The sequence below is a fragment of the Lathyrus oleraceus genome, chromosome 7 (genome assembly GCF_024323335.1).
Source record: "Lathyrus oleraceus cultivar Zhongwan6 chromosome 7, CAAS_Psat_ZW6_1.0, whole genome shotgun sequence".
Taxonomy (NCBI): Eukaryota; Viridiplantae; Streptophyta; class Magnoliopsida; order Fabales; family Fabaceae; genus Lathyrus; species Lathyrus oleraceus.
In genome coordinates this window covers 113883357-113901965 of record NC_066585.1, presented here as the reverse complement: position 1 = coordinate 113901965, position 18609 = coordinate 113883357, and the positions used below count along the sequence as shown (strand labels likewise).

Genomic DNA, 18609 nt, shown 5'->3' with positions numbered 1-18609 from the left:
AAAATGTCGTTTTCGACAGAATGAAGAAAAATACATTTTTTGAGAACATTTCGACACAACAACATATTTTACAACTATGACGTCATGGTCATCATGACCACCTTTTCTCAAATGTCTCATCAAGACGTGTGCAAAATCAACTTTAATCATCATACTCCTATTTCCTATGAGATCGTGGGTCACACCAACTGTCACCATCCACTTAATCATCCTCTAATCAAGCATGTTTCTCACGATCATCATCAACCATTAATGCTTGAAGTAAAACGTTCCCTCTTTTTCTGTCTTTTCAATAATTCTAAGGCATTCAACATTTATTCATCTAAATCAACTAGATCATCCAAAATCATGTTCCAATAGGATTCATATGGGATTTCATTTTGCCTTTGAATTCTAGTTGATTGGAGATAGATTTCGACTAGTAGCACTACATCGTTCCCATAAGTCAATCGAAAAGGCATAACGTTTATGGCCTTTTTAAGGGAGGTTTGACATGCCCACAAAATCTGGTCCAATGTCTTGTGATAATTCCTTGGCTTTTTCCCCACATGTTTCTTTGTCAATCCAATTACTACCTTATTTGCTGCTTCGACTTGACCATTTCCTTGAGCATAATAAGCAATAGATGTTAACAGCTTGAACCCTACTTCCTTAGCAAAGTCTTGGACCTTTCGACCGGTAAAAACTGACCCTTGATCAGTTGTGATGGTCTCTGGGATCCCAAACTTATAAATTATGTGCCTTTGGATAAACTCGATCACTGCTTATTGATCAACATTCACAAAAGGTATGACATCAATCCACTTAGTATAGTAATCAATGCTCGCTAGGATGTATATGTGACTTTTAGAAGATGTTGGTCGAATCTCTCTAACTAGATCCAATGCCCAACCTCTGAAAGGCCAAGGCTTCATAATAGAGAGCAATTTGCTTGCAGGAACATGTTGGATACCTGTATGTATCTGGAATTCGTGGCACTCTTTAGAGAATTCAATATAATCTTTCGGCATAGTAGGCTAGTACATCCCTTGACGAAACAAAAGCCATTTCATCTTGTGGCATACTTGATGTGCTCCACACGCCCCACTATGGACATTAGAAAGAGCTAAGTACACCTCAAAGTCACCAAGGCATTTGAGTAAGACTCCTTCAGGTGTTTTTTTGAATAATTCATTCCCCATAAGGGTATAACTCAGAGAGTGATAGATGACCTTTCGCTCTGCAGATGTTGTTGGATTTTCTAAGTACTTTACTATTGGTTTTCTCCAATCTTCATCTGTCAAACTATCTATGGACAATATCTCAAAGTTCTCTTTATCTGCATAGCCTAACTTTGTTACTTCCAAATCTATCGGAGACAATCTGGTCGACATAACTCTCCCTCGGATTTCAATTGCATCTTCCAAGTTTTCTTTCAAAATTATGTAACCAGAAGCAATTTGAGCCAAGTCATTTGCCTTTTGGTTCTTAACTCGAGGAATGTGTCTAATACTCACCATTTTGAACCTTCGTAATAGTCTATTTTCTATTACAAAGTACACTATTAGGTTCTCTTTGGCACATTTGTATTCCTTTGTTATCTGCTTTATAACTAACTCAGAGTCACTCATTATTTTGACTCTAGTTTCCCCCAATTCCAACAAAATTTCAAGTCCGGCTATCAAAGCCTCATGTTCGTCCTCATTGTTCGAGCAAAGACCTTCAATCTTGTACTTGAATTTTGTTGGAATTTTATTAGGAGAAATAATTAACACTCCAATAATCGTTCCATCTCTGTAACTAAAAACATAGAAATATAATTTCCAAGGCTCAAGCTCTAGATACTTTTGGGATTTTTCGATTATAGAGTGGTCGACTATAAAGTCTGCAACCACCTACCCCTTTATAGCCTTTAAAGGCATATAAGTTAGGGAGTATTCAGTTAAAGCAGGTGCCCATTTTCCAATTCGATTATGCAGAATTGGCTTAGATAGCACGTGTTTAAGACTATCAAAGTGAGATGAAACATACACATCAATAAGTTTTATATAATGCTTCAACTTTGTACAAGAGAAATACAGAGATAGACATAACTTTTCGATCATGCTATATCTAGTTTCTACATCATTTAGGACTTGACTAAGGTAGTAAATGGCCCTTTCTACTCCATTTTCATCCTCTTGAGAAAGCATGCTCCCTAAAGTTACATCAGACACAGAAATGTACAACCTCATACTTTTATTCCTACAAGGAGGCGAAAAAATTGGAGGACGAACAAGATAGTCTTTGATCTTTTCGAAAGCTTCTCGTTGCGCTTGCCCCCATTCGAAACATTCCTTCTTTAGTCGAAGTAGAGGAGAGAAGGCTTGAGTCTTGCCACTTATATTTGATCTGAACCTCTTTAAGAAGTTGATCTTTCCTAGTAAAGATTGTAGTTCCTTCTTTATTGAGTACACTTTCGCTTCCATAATGGCCTTGGTCTTATTTTGTTTGATTTCGATTCCCTTTTTATGGACCACAAAGCCTAAAAAATCACCATTCTGCACACAAAACACACATTTGAGAGAATTCATCTTTAGACCATGTTTCCTCATCCTTTCGAATGATTGTCGAAGATGGTCTATTTGACTTTTTTACTAAAACAGACTTGACAACTATATATCATCAATGTAAATCTGCACGAATCTTTCAATAAAGTCGTGGAAAATAGAATTAATTACTATTTGATAAGTTGCCCCAACATTTTTCAAACCAAAAGGCATCACCACCCATTCGTAGGTGCCTATGGCTCCAGGGCATCAAAATGTCATTTTTGGCACATCTTCCTCAGCAATTAATATTTGATTATATCTGGAATATCCATTGAGCATACTAAGATACTCATAGCCTGCGGAGGAATCAACAAGCATTTCTGCCACAGGCATTGGATACTCATCCTTTGGGATTGCAGCATCCAAGTCTTTGAAGTCAATGTAAACCCTCAAAGTCCCATTCTTCTTAATGATACAAACTATGTTAGCAATCCATTCAACATACCTTGTTGTGCATACGAATTTGCATTTGAGGAGCCTTTCAACTTCTTCCTTGATCTTCGACAAGATTTTTGGTGCAAATCTCCTTGGAGTTTGTTTGATTGGCTTCCTTCCAGGCTTGATGGGCAACTTTAGCTCGACCAATTCTATACTCAATCCAGGCATCTTGTCGTAATCCCAAGCAAAGAAATCTTTGTACTCCTTGAGTAATTGGATGACTTCGACTTTTAGTTCTAGGCCAAGGCTAGCACTTATATATGTTAGCCTCTTGATTGTTCCTTCCCTCATGTCGATTTCTTCTAGATGATCTTGTGCTAGAACTTTTATATTAGGTGTCAGTGTAACACCCTTCTACCCAAACGACATATTTATATATATTATCAGAGTACAACATGTAGAAGAGTTTACATTTCATACAACATGTTATTTCTCGCATCACAACATAAAATATATTCTTTATTTGATTTAAAACTTCGCAGCGGACAACAACATAATTATTATAATAATGTGTCAACATGATCTCCACAAAGCATCTCAACGATTATCCATCATAAACAACATAAATAAAATGTAATTATCTATCGAATCCCATAACCCCGGTGTCACATGACCAGAGCATTTGACTCGACTCCGTAGAATAACTCTACACTTATTCTTCAAACCTCAACAATAGCTACTCCGCTGTATCTGCACATTGCTCATCATAGATGAACATAAACACATGCAGAAGGGGTGAGAATTACATTATTAAATAACAATATAACGACAGAAATATAAACATAAATATATTTCACATATGCCAACACAGCTCATCATAATCATCATAATCAACATACTCATGAACATCAACAAAACAACATATCAAATGCAATGCACACACCCATGCATGACTCAACACGACTCGGTATACCCATTTTGTGACCACTACAGGATCACCACTCCCAGATTCATCACCATAGAATCCGGGTCCCCCATAAGGAACCAAGCCTCTCAACAAGCCCGGAGTCAACAACATCATTGGAACTCATGTCCGTTCATCACTAGGCATCGGCCTTTCATGAATGCATGCACACCAAACATGCATCGTAATCAACATCGCAACAACAACATCACATGATCATGTTATCTTTATCATTAATAGCATGACATACAACTCAACAAAACAACAACAACATTACATCTTAACACATGGATTCATCACAATCAACCACAATAGGCCAAATCACAATTTCAACATAAAAATTAGTCATTTTTCAATACTGGGACAGTGTTAACCGGTTAACACCATGCGTTAACCGTTAACGCAGGACAACAATACCTCCCCAGGCAAAACGCAACAGTGTTAACCGGTTAACGCTATAGGTTAACCGGTTAACGCAGGCAAAACTCAACATATTCACAAATTGTAACAGTGTTAACCGGTTAACACCATGGGTTAACCGGTTAACGCAGACGAAACAGCAGTTCCTGCGCTAACACAAGGCAGAATGCAGAGTTTCCGCATTTTTTCCGCCGTTGGAGGACTTCCGGACCTCCGATTCTAAATCTGTAAAAGCTATACGCTCAGAATTTCACAATACTCTCAACTACGGATTCAATTTCAGCTTAATTCAACTTATTCATCATAACCTTAAACGACGATAAACCCCAACTTTCCCAATCTCCCTAAATCCCCAAAGTCCATCAACAATCCTACATAAATCATGAAAATGCTCGCATATTATTGTTTAATAAGGTTCAGACCCCTTACCTGAGATAATTCGGCAACTCAACTCTTCAGCTTTTCCACTCTTCCGCCTTTGCTCTACCGCTTCTCCCTTCTCTGCAGCTTCTCAACTTCCACGTAAAACTCTTCTGTTCCCAAAAATGAGACTATTTTTCTTATTTCCCACTTATATATTTTCCAAATAATAATAATAATAATAAATCCAATAATCCAATTTATTTAATTAATTAATAAATAATATTATCAACTTAATCAAATAATTCTTTTACTTTATTTGGGGTGTTACAACTCTCCCCCACTTTAGAAGTTTTCGTCCTCGAAAACATACCTCAAGCAAATAGAGTCGGATACGACTCCTTCATCTGATCTTCGCGCTCCCAAGTCAAGCTCTCACCAGCTGGACCTCCCCAAACAACTTTCACTAGAGCAATCTTCTTACCTCTCAGGGTCTTCTCTTCTCGGTCATCTATCCGAATTGGCAACACCTCAACGGTCAAATTATCCCTCACCTGGATATCATCCAACTGAACAACATGCGAAGGATCTGCAATATATTTTCTCAACTGAGATACATGAAACACATCATGCAGATTAGAAAGCGACGGCGGTAAAGCTATCCGATACGCCACTTCCCCAACTCTCTTCAAAATCTGATACGGACCCACAAACCTCGGAGTAAGCTTTTTAGACTTTAAAGCTCTACCCACACCTGTCGTCGGAGTAACTCTCAAGAACACATGATCTCCCTCTTGGAATTCAAGTGCCTTTCTCCTATTATCATGATAACTCTTCTGACGACTCTGAGAAATCTTCATTTTCTCCTGAATCATCTTAACCTTTTCAGTCGTCTGCTGCACAATCTCAGGTCCGAGTACAACACTCTCACCTGACTCATACCAACACAATGGAGTTCTACACCTCCTACCATACAATGCTTCATATGGAGCCATACCGATACTAGCATGAAAACTATTATTATAAGTAAACTCCACTAACGGCAAATAATTATCCCAAGAACCACTCTGCTCCAATACACAAGCTCTCAACAAATCCTCCAAGGATTGGATAGTTCTTTCAGTCTGACCATCCGTCTGAGGATGATAAGCTGAACTCAACCTCAACTTAGTCCCCAACGCTTTCTGCAAACTTTCCCAAAATCTAGAAGTAAATCTGGGATCTCTATCAGACACAATACTGGATGGAATACCATGCAGCCTCACTATCTCCTCAATATACAACTCTGCCAACTTCTCTAAAGAGTGATTAATCTTCATCGGCAAGAAATGCGCCGACTTAGTCAATCGATCCACAATCACCCAAATAGAATCATTACCTTTCACCGTCCTCGGCAATCCCGTCACAAAATCCATGGAAATGCTATCCCACTTCCATTCAGGAATCTTCAAAGGTTGCATCATACCTGCCGGTCTCTGATGTTCAGTCTTTGACTTCTGACAAGTCAAACAGGCATACACAAACTTAGCAACATCTCTTTTCATACCAGCCCACCAAAACAACTTCTTCAAATCTTGATACATTTTTGTTGCACCTGGATGGATACTCAATCCACTCCTATGGCCCTCTTCAAGAATATTCCTTCTCAATTCAGACACCTCAGGAACACAAACTCTACCTTTAAATCGCAGGATGCCATTCTCATCAATCTCAAAATTACCACCATTACCCTGGTTAACCATAGTAATATGATCAACTAGAGCGACATCAACTTGTTGACCATTCCGAATATCTTCCAGAATTCCACTAGTCAACTTCAGCATACCCAACTTTACACTATCAGCGGAAACTTCACAACCCAAACTCATATCACGGAACTGTTCAATTAACTCAAGCTCCCGAACCATCATCATAGACATATGTAGAGACTTTCTACTCAGCGCATCTGCAACTACATTAGCCTTACCGGGATGATAACTCAATTCAAAGTCAAAATCCTTCAGTAATTCTAACCACCTTCTCTGCCTCATATTTAACTCTTTCTGATCAAACAGATACTTCAGACTCTTGTGATCACTGAACACTTCGAATCTGGAACCATACAGATAATGCCTCCACATTTTCAACACAAATACAACAGCCGCAAGTTCTAGATCATGCGTAGGATAATTCCTCTCATGAACTCTCAACTGTCTAGAAGCATAAGCTACAACTTTACCATTCTGCATCAAAACACCACCAAGACCCATCAAAGAAGCATCACAATAAACAACAAAGGACTCACCAGGACTAGGCAAGATCAACACTGGAGCACTGGTCAACCGCCTCTTCAGCTCAACAAAACTCGCTTCACAAGCTGCATCCCATACATACACTTGACCCTTCTTAGTCAACTGCGTCAACGGCAATGCCAACTTAGAGAAGCCCTCAATAAATCTGCGATAATAACCAGCTAACCCCAGAAAACTGCGTATCTCAGTAGCAGACTTCGGAGTCTCCCACTGTAATACAGCATCCACTTTAGCAGGATCAACGGAAATTCCACCACTCGAAATCACATGGCCAAGGAAACTCACTTCCTTCAACCAGAACTCACATTTAGATAATTTTGCATATAATTTCCTTTCTCTTAACACCTGTAAAACAATTCTCAGATGTCCTGCATGCTCTTCTTCCGTCTTAGAATATATCAATATATCATCTATGAACACCACCACAAAATCATCAAGGTACGGATGAAATATACGATTCATATATTCCATAAACACACCTGGAGCATTAGACACACCGAACGGCATCACAGTGTATTCATAATGACCATACCTCGTACGGAAAGCAGTCTTCGCAATATCATCTGACTTCACTCGGATCTGATGATAACCCGACCGCAAATCAATCTTACTGAAAACATGAGCTCCAATCAACTGGTCCATCAAATCATCAATCCTCGGCAATGGATACCGATTCTTGATAGTCACCTTATTCAACTGCCGATAATCGACACACAACCTCATCGTACCTTCTTTCTTCTTCACTAACAATACTGGTGCACCCCAAGGAGAAACACTTGGACGCACAAACTTCTTCTCAAGCAATTCTTCAAGTTGCTTCTTCAATTCAACTAATTCAGTTGCCGACATTCTATAAGGAGGCATCGACACTGGACTCGTACCTGGTACTAAGTCAATGGCAAATTCAACTTCACGTTCTGGAGGTAATTCACTTACATCCTCCGGAAACACATCCTGAAATTCACAGACAACAGGCAAATCTACACTCACCACTTTCTTATCCGCTTGCAGAGACGCAAATAAAGCGAATATCTGGGCTTCATCTTTCACAAAATCCCCCACCTGCCTAGCAGATAGAAATCTTGCCTCATCATTCTCACCAACTTCAGAAAACTGCACCGTCTTTCTATAGCAGTTGATAGACACGCCATAGAATTCTAGCCAATTCATTCCCAGAATAATATCAATTTGGTGCAAGGGTAAGCACACCAAATCAACCACGAACTCTCTCTCAAAGATCGTCAACTGACAACCTCGACAGACAACAGAAGTCTCCACAGAACCATTAGCAGGAGTATCTATCACCATACTTCCGCCTAGGGACGACATAATCACACCAATCCTAGTCGCACACTCATACGAAATAAACGAATGAGTAGCACCAGTGTCAACAATAGCAAGCAATTCAACATTATTAATCAAGCAAGTACCTTTAATCAGATTATCTTCTTTAGGAGCTTCAGCCCCACTCAGAGCAAACACCCTACCAGTAGTATGAGCTGCAGTAGCCGCCTTCTTCGGTTTCGAGCACTGCGAACTGATATGACCTTTCTCGCCACAATTAAAACATGTCGGACCAGCATCCTTACATTCAGTAACTCTATGACCAGTCTGACCGCATCGGAAACATCTCAGCACTTTCTTGGTACAGCTATCAGCACGGTGGCCTGGTTCGCCACACTTGAAACATTTACCAGCTATGGAAGATCCTCCCCCACTTGGCTTCTTCTCATCTACTACTTTCTGCTTACCTTTACCATTCGGAGATGCATAAGGACCACCACGATCCTTATTCTTCTTCTCACTAAGACTTTTGTAATGAGCAGTCCTAGCCTTGCTATCTTCCTCGAATATCCTGCACTTATTAACCAGTGTAGGAAACCTACGAATCTCCTGGTAACCAATGCCTTGTTTGATCTCGGGACGCAACCCGTTCTCAAACTTGACACACTTGGATCCCTCAGCATCAGCATTATTATAGTGAGGACAATACTGCACCAGCTCTTCAAACTTCGAAGCGTAGTCAGCAACAGACATGTTACCCTGCTTCAGTTCTAGAAATTCCATCTCCTTCTTACAGCGCACATCAGCAGGAAAATATTTCTCCAGAAAGGCCGTCTTGAACCTTTCCCAAGTCATCTCAGCACCTGGTACTTCAATTCTCTGGCGAGTGTTATCCCACCAGTTTTCAGCCTCTTCAGATAACATATGCGTACCAAACTGCACCTTCTGTGCTTCAGTACACGTCATCACCCGGAAAATCTTCTCAATCTCCTTCAGCCAAATCTGAGCACCATCCGGATCATAGCGCCCTTTGAATGTAGGAGGGTTATTCTTCAGAAACCTTCCCAAATTCTTAAACTCGTCGACCGGCGGATTCTGCTGCGCCTGCATAGCCTGCGCCATAGCAGCCAAAGCCTCAGCAATCGCACGGTCATTTTCCCCAGCCATACTCTGCACAACACAACCACAACCGTTAAATATCGACAGTGTCATTTCCACTAATCGACCAACAGGGAAAACATCACATTATGACTCGACTGGACTGACAATGCTCTGATACCACTAATGTAACACCCTTCTACCCAAACGACATATTTATATATATTATCAGAGTACAACATGTAGAAGAGTTTACATTTCATACAACATGTTATTTCTCGCATCACAACATAAATATATTCTTTATTTGATTTAAAACTTCGCAGCGGACAACAACATAATTATTATAATAATGTGTCAACATGATCTCCACAAAGCATCTCAACGATTATCCATCATAAACAACATAAATAAAATGTAATTATCTATCGAATCCCATAACCCCGTGTCACATGACCAGAGCATTTGACTCGACTCCGTAGAATAACTCTACACTTATTCTTCAAACCTCAACAATAGCTACTCCGCTGTATCTGCACATTGCTCATCATAGATGAACATAAACACATGCAGAAGGGGTGAGAATTACATTATTAAATAACAATATAACGACAGAAATATAAACATAAATATATTTCACATATGCCAACACAGCTCATCATAATCATCATAATCAACATACTCATGAACATCAACAAAACAACATATCAAATGCAATGCACACACCCATGCATGACTCAACACGACTCGGTATACCCATTTTGTGACCACTACAGGATCACCACTCCCAGATTCATCACCATAGAATCCGGGTCCCCCATAAGGAACCAAGCCTCTCAACAAGCCCGGAGTCAACAACATCATTGGAACTCATGTCCGTTCATCACTAGGCATCGGCCTTTCATGAATGCATGCACACCAAACATGCATCGTAATCAACATCGCAACAACAACATCACATGATCATGTTATCTTTATCATTAATAGCATGACATACAACTCAACAAAACAACAACAACATTACATCTTAACACATGGATTCATCACAATCAACCACAATAGGCCAAATCACAATTTCAACATAAAAATTAGTCATTTTTCAATACTGGGACAGTGTTAACCGGTTAACACCATGCGTTAACCGGTTAACGCAGGACAACAATACCTCCCCAGGCAAAACGCAACAGTGTTAACCGGTTAACGCTATAGGTTAACCGGTTAACGCAGGCAAAACTCAACATATTCACAAATTGTAACAGTGTTAACCGGTTAACACCATGGGTTAACCGGTTAACGCAGACGAAACAGCAGTTCCTGCGCTAACACAAGGCAGAATGCAGAGTTTCCGCATTTTTTCCGCCGTTGGAGGACTTCCGGACCTCCGATTCTAAATCTGTAAAAGCTATACGCTCAGAATTTCACAATACTCTCAACTACGGATTCAATTTCAGCTTAATTCAACTTATTCATCATAACCTTAAACGACGATAAACCCCAACTTTCCCAATCTCCCTAAATCCCCAAAGTCCATCAACAATCCTACATAAATCATGAAAATGCTCGCATATTATTGTTTAATAAGGTTCAGACCCCTTACCTGAGATAATTCGGCAACTCAACTCTTCAGCTTTTCCACTCTTCCGCCTTTGCTCTACCGCTTCTCCCTTCTCTGCAGCTTCTCAACTTCCACGTAAAACTCTTCTGTTCCCAAAAATGAGACTATTTTTCTTATTTCCCACTTATATATTTTCCAAAATAATAATAATAATAATAAATCCAATAATCCAATTTATTTAATTAATTAATAAAATAATATTATCAACTTAATCAAATAATTCTTTTACTTTATTTGGGGTGTTACAGTCAGCGAGTCTCTTTAGAATCCCAATGGCTCGTCATCCTAGATGGCGTCGAGCCTCTGGCTTTGAACTTCATCATGACTCTTATCAGGTGACTTCGGTTCGAAATCTTTCCTAGGTCCCTCAAGGTGTACTTCAGTCTTGTTGGCTTCGAAAACCATGTATTTAAGTTCGGCCTCTAAGGTCGCTTTTAGTCTATTTTCAGACATGTAAGCCGAAATCTTTTCCAGTTTCTTGGACTCAGACATAATCATTGTCTTTGTCCCCCTAACTAGTTGGTTGGATTCCTGATGTTCCTCCAAATCCAAGGTCTTATTCTCCTACGACCTCCCTATCCCACTGAAAACCCTAGGTTGGATGCAAGTAAAGGGAACAAAACGCATTAACAGTAGGCATAAAATCAAATCCTGCATGAGCACATGGAGCTATGTTTGTCAAGTGCTTGTCAAAATGTCACTTATCCACGTGGTTAACCTCAGGCACATCATAGATTTGGTCAACCTCAATATTCTCCATTATGCCATCATTTCTCCAAATTGAAATTTGTTGATGGAGCAAAGATGGGATTGCTCCAATGCCATGGATCTACTCACGGACCAAGAGTCAATTGTAGTTGACCTTCGACGCAATGACCATGAACATGGGTGGCCTTGTGATAGTGCCAACTGCTAGATCCACTTGGATCACTCCCATGGTGGTGCCAATGTTTCCCTCGTAATTTGACACCACCATATTGTGAGGCTTGGTGTCAGTGTCGTCTCTTCCTATTTTCTTCAGCATGAAATGCGACACCAGATTTATTGTCGCTCCACCGTCTACTAGAATCTTGTTTATTCCAGTGTTCTCCACTTTACCCCTAATAAAGAGGGGTTTCAAATGGTTTTTCATGGCTTCATCTGGCCTTTCAAAAAAGGCATTCTGCTCCTTGATGCAGCCATTGTTCATCACATAATAACCCATTGGCCTGTGTCTGGCCATTTATGCTTCAGTAGTATCTTCTGGTTCTTCGACCTCCATCACCTTATCATACTCCCTTGGTAACACTGAAACCATGTTATAAGTAATATCTAACGAAGGTTTTGAGTCAGTATCAAAATTGTCTATCAACATGTCATCCTCTGCTGTTGGATGTTCAGACTTATCCTCAGATTCCCCTTTTTGAGAAGGAAAAAGTTTCCTTCCAACTAGTTTCCTTTCTTCGTCTCTGTCCTGCTTAAGAGGCATGTTACTGCTAGACTCTGCATTTGCCTTCTCACTGGTTTCCCTTTCAGATTTCCTCCTTCTTTTCTTCCTCCGCCATTGAGACCCGAACATGGGTTTTTTACCCTTGTAGCTCTCAAAATGATAGGCTAGCTGCTTTGATGCTTGGAAATCCTTACGGTAGCTATCGAAGAGCCTCTTTCTACTTCTAAGTTTTTCCATTTCTTCTGGCCTTGCTCTCTTCTTTCCACAGGTTTTACCCATTTTCCTCTTGGGGCATTAACAATTAGCTTGAAAGTGGTTGGCTTGTTGGCACGGAGACCTGGACCTTATTTCTCTTGCCTTCACGGGATCCCCATCTTGTCGAAGGTAAAGCGGTTATGGGTATCCTTCTAGTCCCACCTGTTGTTGGATATTCGAACTCTTTCGATATTTTTTGTCGCCTTTCTATCAAAGACAATACTGCACCTAGGGCACAACATTACTTCAGACCTCTTACGTTGGTAGCGGTGGAGAAACTCGATTAGGCTTTCCTCATTATTGGGATATGCCACCTTGACCTGCTCTTCATTTTTCTTGAGGCTTTGCTCATCATCCTCCATTTCCATTTCTTGGCCCATTTCAACCATGTTGACCTCCAAATTGGCAACGTCAGGGATCTCCAATTCTTCCAACTTGACTCTAAGGCCCTCAGTGGCCTCAATTATGTTGTTTTATTTGCATGAAACACTCAGTGGTTTCGTTCCTTGTGATTCCTTGACTGAAACCCTCGGTGGTTTCCTGGTTGAAACCCTCAGTGGCTTCTCGTTTGAAACCCTCAGTGGTTTCAACCATCATGGCATTTTTGCCATAGGCCTCAGATGCCTCCACCATGTTGACAATGGATGGCTCAGTATATTGTTGGTGTAAGCCCTAGAGGCCAATACTTTTGGTACTTATATCGAATTAATTATTAATAATAAAAGGTTTTTCTTTATTATGTTTGTTTAATAAAGTCCCTAGAATATCTAGTTCGTTTAATGTATCAAGTGTGACTTAATCATGAGATCACATTAAACATAAGGACACTATTCTTAAAGTATCCGTAGCCGAGCTTTATTGTGAAGTGGGATAACATTAAAGCATTAAGACTATTATGTATATAGACTGATGATCACATCTCATGGATCATGGATAAGGAGTTATCAAGTCTTAAACATAGGTATGAATATTAAGAGTAATATTTATACTGGATTGACCCGCTATGAGAATACTATATAGAATGTTATGCAAAGTGTCATAAGTTATTCTCGTGGTGATAATGGTGTATACCACCCTTCGACCTGAAACCACTATGCACCCTAGATGTAGAGTCGAGTGCCTTGTTGCTGATCAAACATTGTCCGTAACTGGATGACCATAAAGACAGTTGATGGGTACTCCACGAAGCATGCTAAGGGACATGAGTGACCTAGATGGAATTTGCCCATCCTACATAACAGGATAAATGTCTATGGGCCCAATATTAAACTGAACAAGGATGACACGGTCTATGCCTTGTGTTCAATATAGACATAAGGGCAAAAGGGTAATTATACACATAAGTATTATCACAGAAGATTTGTCAGGTCACATGACATTTTCGTGTCTTGGGTAGCAGTTTTGTGTTGCTAGATACCACTCACTGTTTATTATGTTAAATGCATGATTTAATATAATTGTCAATGCTGCGAAAACCTACAGGGTCACACACAAAAGGACGGATTGATGAGAGATAGAGTAACTAAGGAATACCGTAAGGTATGGTGCACTTAAGTGAATTATAGAACATCGTAAGGTACGATGTACTTAAGTAGAATCCGAAATATGGTAAGGTACCACGCGCTTAAGTAATTTTGGCATATTATAAGATATGGGCCACATACATTTAAGTGGGCTTTTTAGCTTGCAGCCCATACAAGTGGTTCTATAAATAGAACCCTTGTGCAGAAGCATTTGTTGCAGTTGCAAATTCGTTTTCTCTCTCTCTCTCTCTCTCTCACTCAAAGCCTTCATTCGTAGCAGCTAGCATTGAGATTGAAGGAATCTGTTTGTGTGGACTGAGTATAGGCGTTGTCATCGTTCAACGTTCGTGATCGCTCCATAGATCTGCATCAAAGGTTTCAATCGTCACAAAAGGTAACGATTCTATCACTGATCATGCCCATTCTTAAGGATCACTAAAGGAGAAAATTTTAAATTTCGCTGCATTTTGGATCACCATTCTCCTTCAGTGGTATCAGAGCCATTTACGAAACCATGCATCTGATAGTTGTTTATTTTTTGTATTAATATGATTAAAAGACAGAATGAATCAAAGAATAAACGAGTAATTAAAATTTGCATCATGTGTGTACGATTTGGATGATTGATGTTGACTATGCTTCGGAATCCGATAATAGTATGGTGAAGCAGCGATACATCGATCGTCCATAGGTTACGCAATTGAGATCGATCAAGTTATATATATGATATAAGTAATCCTAATGCAAAATACGGTATATATGATATACTGTTTCTATTTTGTTCATTCAAACACTTAATGGTTGTTTTCCATTGAGCGATCAATGGTCATTTGCTTCGAAATCCGACATTAGTATGGTGAAGCAATGACCTATTGATCAATCATACTGAATCAACAATCGAGGTGTGTTTGAAGGTCTGAAATTGGTGCATTAGGGTTAGTGACGGTACAAGGGTTGTGATGTCAAAGAGTTGTGAATTGAGGGTCTGTTGGACCACGTCTGTTGACTATTTCAAAGCGCTGACTTTGGCCGCGTGACGTTCGTCATGGGCATGTGACAGTTGTAGCGGTGTATTCGTCACTTTATGATTTATTGACTAAATCAAAAGCAAAGCATACAAAGAATCGAGTCGCCACCGCACTTTTATTTATCCAAAGGAATGGCTAAAAAGCGAACAAAAGCCTAAGAAGTTTTACACATAGAAAACTAATGAAAAGATCAGAGATCTGGGTAAGGGGTTAATTACGCAATGGGAAGGTGTTAGGCACCCAAAACGTCCTAGGTACTCCTAGGGAACCTCTTTTCACAACTTGTTGTACGAAATGTTATTTGTTTATGAAATATTTATTGTGCAAACATGGATTGAAGGGATGAGAAAAGAATATACAATTTATTATTTTTGTGTTTGAACGGATGAACCCGTTGCCTACGTACCTTTCCATGGAAGGTAAGGATCAAAACGCCGTAGTTCGGCTAAAAGATTTCCACAATATGAGTGGATTGATTTTAAAACAAAAGCCCTAAGGTCTTTCGTTATCCACAGGAGAAAACTCAACCTTATACAAACAACAAGTCCACCATGTGAGAAAAGCTTCAACTTGCTAGTGAGGGGTTAACCCAATAATAAGCAAGGAAGTCTTACAATTCAATCACTAAGGACAAAAGGTGAGATTAACATCAACCAACTAGGATAAATCGAACCTATGGCTAATGCATGAAAACTTATCAAGAATGGACAAAGCCACAAACAATTGAATGAGTGAAATTAGCCAATTAGGATTTATTCACAAAAGATGGTTAAGATATGATTAGAATTCAATTCAAAAGAAGTATTATGAAATGAGGTTTGAAAATCAAAGGCTTAAGGCCTAGGTTTCTAATTTGAAAAGAAATGAAAATGTTTGCACAATAGTTTTCTTGTTTGAGTTAACATGCGAATGGAGGTTTGAAGAAACAAAAAGGGGAGGGTGAGGAAGTAAAACTGCTTAGATGTTCACCTCTTGAAATCATATGTAGATGATTCAAGTGATTCCTTTGGAATAGGCAACAAGCAAATAACAGATGGAGAAAGCAAATGGATACCGGATGCCAATCAATGGACTTATTCCAATCTCACAAAGCAAAATGGATACCGGATGCCAATCAATGGACTTATACCAATCTCCTCAAATAGAATGGATACCGGATGCCAATCAATGGACTTACACCAATCTCCTCAAACAAAAAGAAACAACGATACCAGATGCCAATCAATGGACTTACACCAATCTCACAAAACAAAATGGATACCGGATGCCAATCAATGGACTTATACCAATCTCCCACCATATCATAGGAAACAAATGCCAAACTATGGACTTATGCTTGCTTCCTCCATGGACAAAACAAAATGTTACAAACTGATGAACAATGATTATGAAATGATACACAAGTAATGATGATAAATGCACAAAGGCACACTCAAGCAAATATGCACAGATGAATCAAGTAGACAATAAAAACAAGTCAATTAACACACACTATATACAATCAATTAGGCTCAAGCAAAGGTTAGGCTTTACAGCCAACTGGAATGGGGTATTTTGTGCTCTTAACCCTAACATTGAGAGTTAGGGTGAAGCAGATGAAATGGAGATGAGGGGTGTGCCTCATAGCTCTTATCCCTGGTCAGGGAGAGCTTTAAACAATGGAAAGTGTAGGAATTCAGAAAGTTGGAACTCTTCTCCACATATGATTGACTCTATAAGATCTTGGGTTATTATTCATAATGCATCAACACATGGTGTGAGCAAGGTGAATGACACACTGAGTAGCAGGAGATGGAATACACATCTCTTTTATCTGCCAATTGCCTCATAAGAGGACTTTTCCTGCTTGGCACAAAAATTAAACAATCACAAGCATTGTCTCTTAAGGAGGACTTCAGACAGGTGCCTACCAATAACAGTAGGTCTTCCAGACTACATGAAGATTAGAAATTATACCTAAGTGGTTAAGTAACCAAGCAAAGAAAAGTTCACAATGAACTTAAAGCAACTTAAGTACCTGTGGAAACATCAAACAAATCAGTACAATACTCAGACAATCAAACAACAGTCAATAAGCAACCAACAATCCCAATGTACAAAATGTGTAAGCCAAAAGTCAAACTCAAATGAGTTAACATCAACCTACAAAACACACAAAGGTTAGTAATCAAAGGCAAACATCAATGCTCAAGTGATGAAGCATCATTAACCATGTAACTTGAATGCTCAACCTGAAATCAAAGCTCAAATGTAAGCCACAAACCACTAGGTCAAAGCCTAGGGTCAAAGATGGAGAAAAATTTTAAAAACAGGAGCTGAAATTTAACATGAACCAACTTCAATCACATCTTGACACATTCCAAAAGGTCTCACATCAATATCATTAACCAAAAGCATTTCATGACCAAAGGAAGTTCAAGGACATTTTAAAGCTCAAATGTGATCAACCAGAATGAAAAATGCAAATCAAATCAGAAATGATTCAAATAAATCTGGAAAAATTCATGATCAATCAAGACATTCATAATATGCATCACACAAAAAATCAGAAGCATTGGACATCATTTGGCATGGCAAACTCATCATACAAGTTGAACATCAAAAGATGTGACACAAATTGTCACACCAACTTAGAACAGTCATAAAACAGAATTGGTAATTGATAAAAATGCCAAATTAAAACCAAAATGTCAAGCAATGTTTCTAGTTTCATCATGCAAAATTTCACATTCATTGGATTAAAGACCAGAATTTCACAAAGGTATAAGCATGGCAAGGTCAAAATAAGACACATGATCAATCCTTCTAGCACAAAAAAATATCCAGCCAAGCACAACTTGTAAAATCATGATGATAAAAAACTAGAGAGGACAAGGATCACAATGCAAAAAACCTGGTATTTTTTGGATGAGTTTTCAAATTGTTATGAATTTTACAAGATGAGAAAAAATAAAAAAAACATGTGAAGCATAGCATTGGAAATGTGGAGGGAAATGAGAAAATAGCTAGGCATTTGAATAACTGCATCCGCTGGGAATCAAATCATGTAAACATTCAAATGTGCGCGCCCAAAACGACACCGTATAGCTCAAACCCTAGCGCACCAAAGCATTTCGTAGCTAATTCAAATTTTGGTAGCAAAATCGTAGCAAACTGGTAGCAGAAACTGGAAATGAAGAACATTCAAGGTTGAAGATGAAGATCATCATGATCTTCATCTGGATTTTCCAGAAAATCTCAAACATGTCCAGAAATTAAAATCAAGCACAACATCATGTAGTGCATTCAACATACATCAAAGATCCACAATTATTTCATGCAAAAACATCCAAACACGCACGGATCGAAGAAAAATAAAGTTCAACATCAAAACTTCAATCTATCGTATCTCACT

General features: G+C 39.1%; 1 protein-coding gene across 1 annotated transcript; it reads right to left on the bottom strand.

Moving 5' to 3' along the window:
* Positions 1-1016: 1016 nt before the first annotated feature.
* LOC127102313 (uncharacterized) lies at positions 1017-2447 on the bottom strand. Its single transcript, XM_051039693.1, has 2 exons — positions 1879-2447; positions 1017-1779 (listed from the first exon to the last, which is right to left on the bottom strand). The coding sequence occupies exons 1-2, from the start codon at positions 2445-2447 to the stop codon at positions 1017-1019; spliced, it is 1332 nt and encodes a 443-aa protein (XP_050895650.1).
* Positions 2448-18609: the final 16162 nt, after the last annotated feature.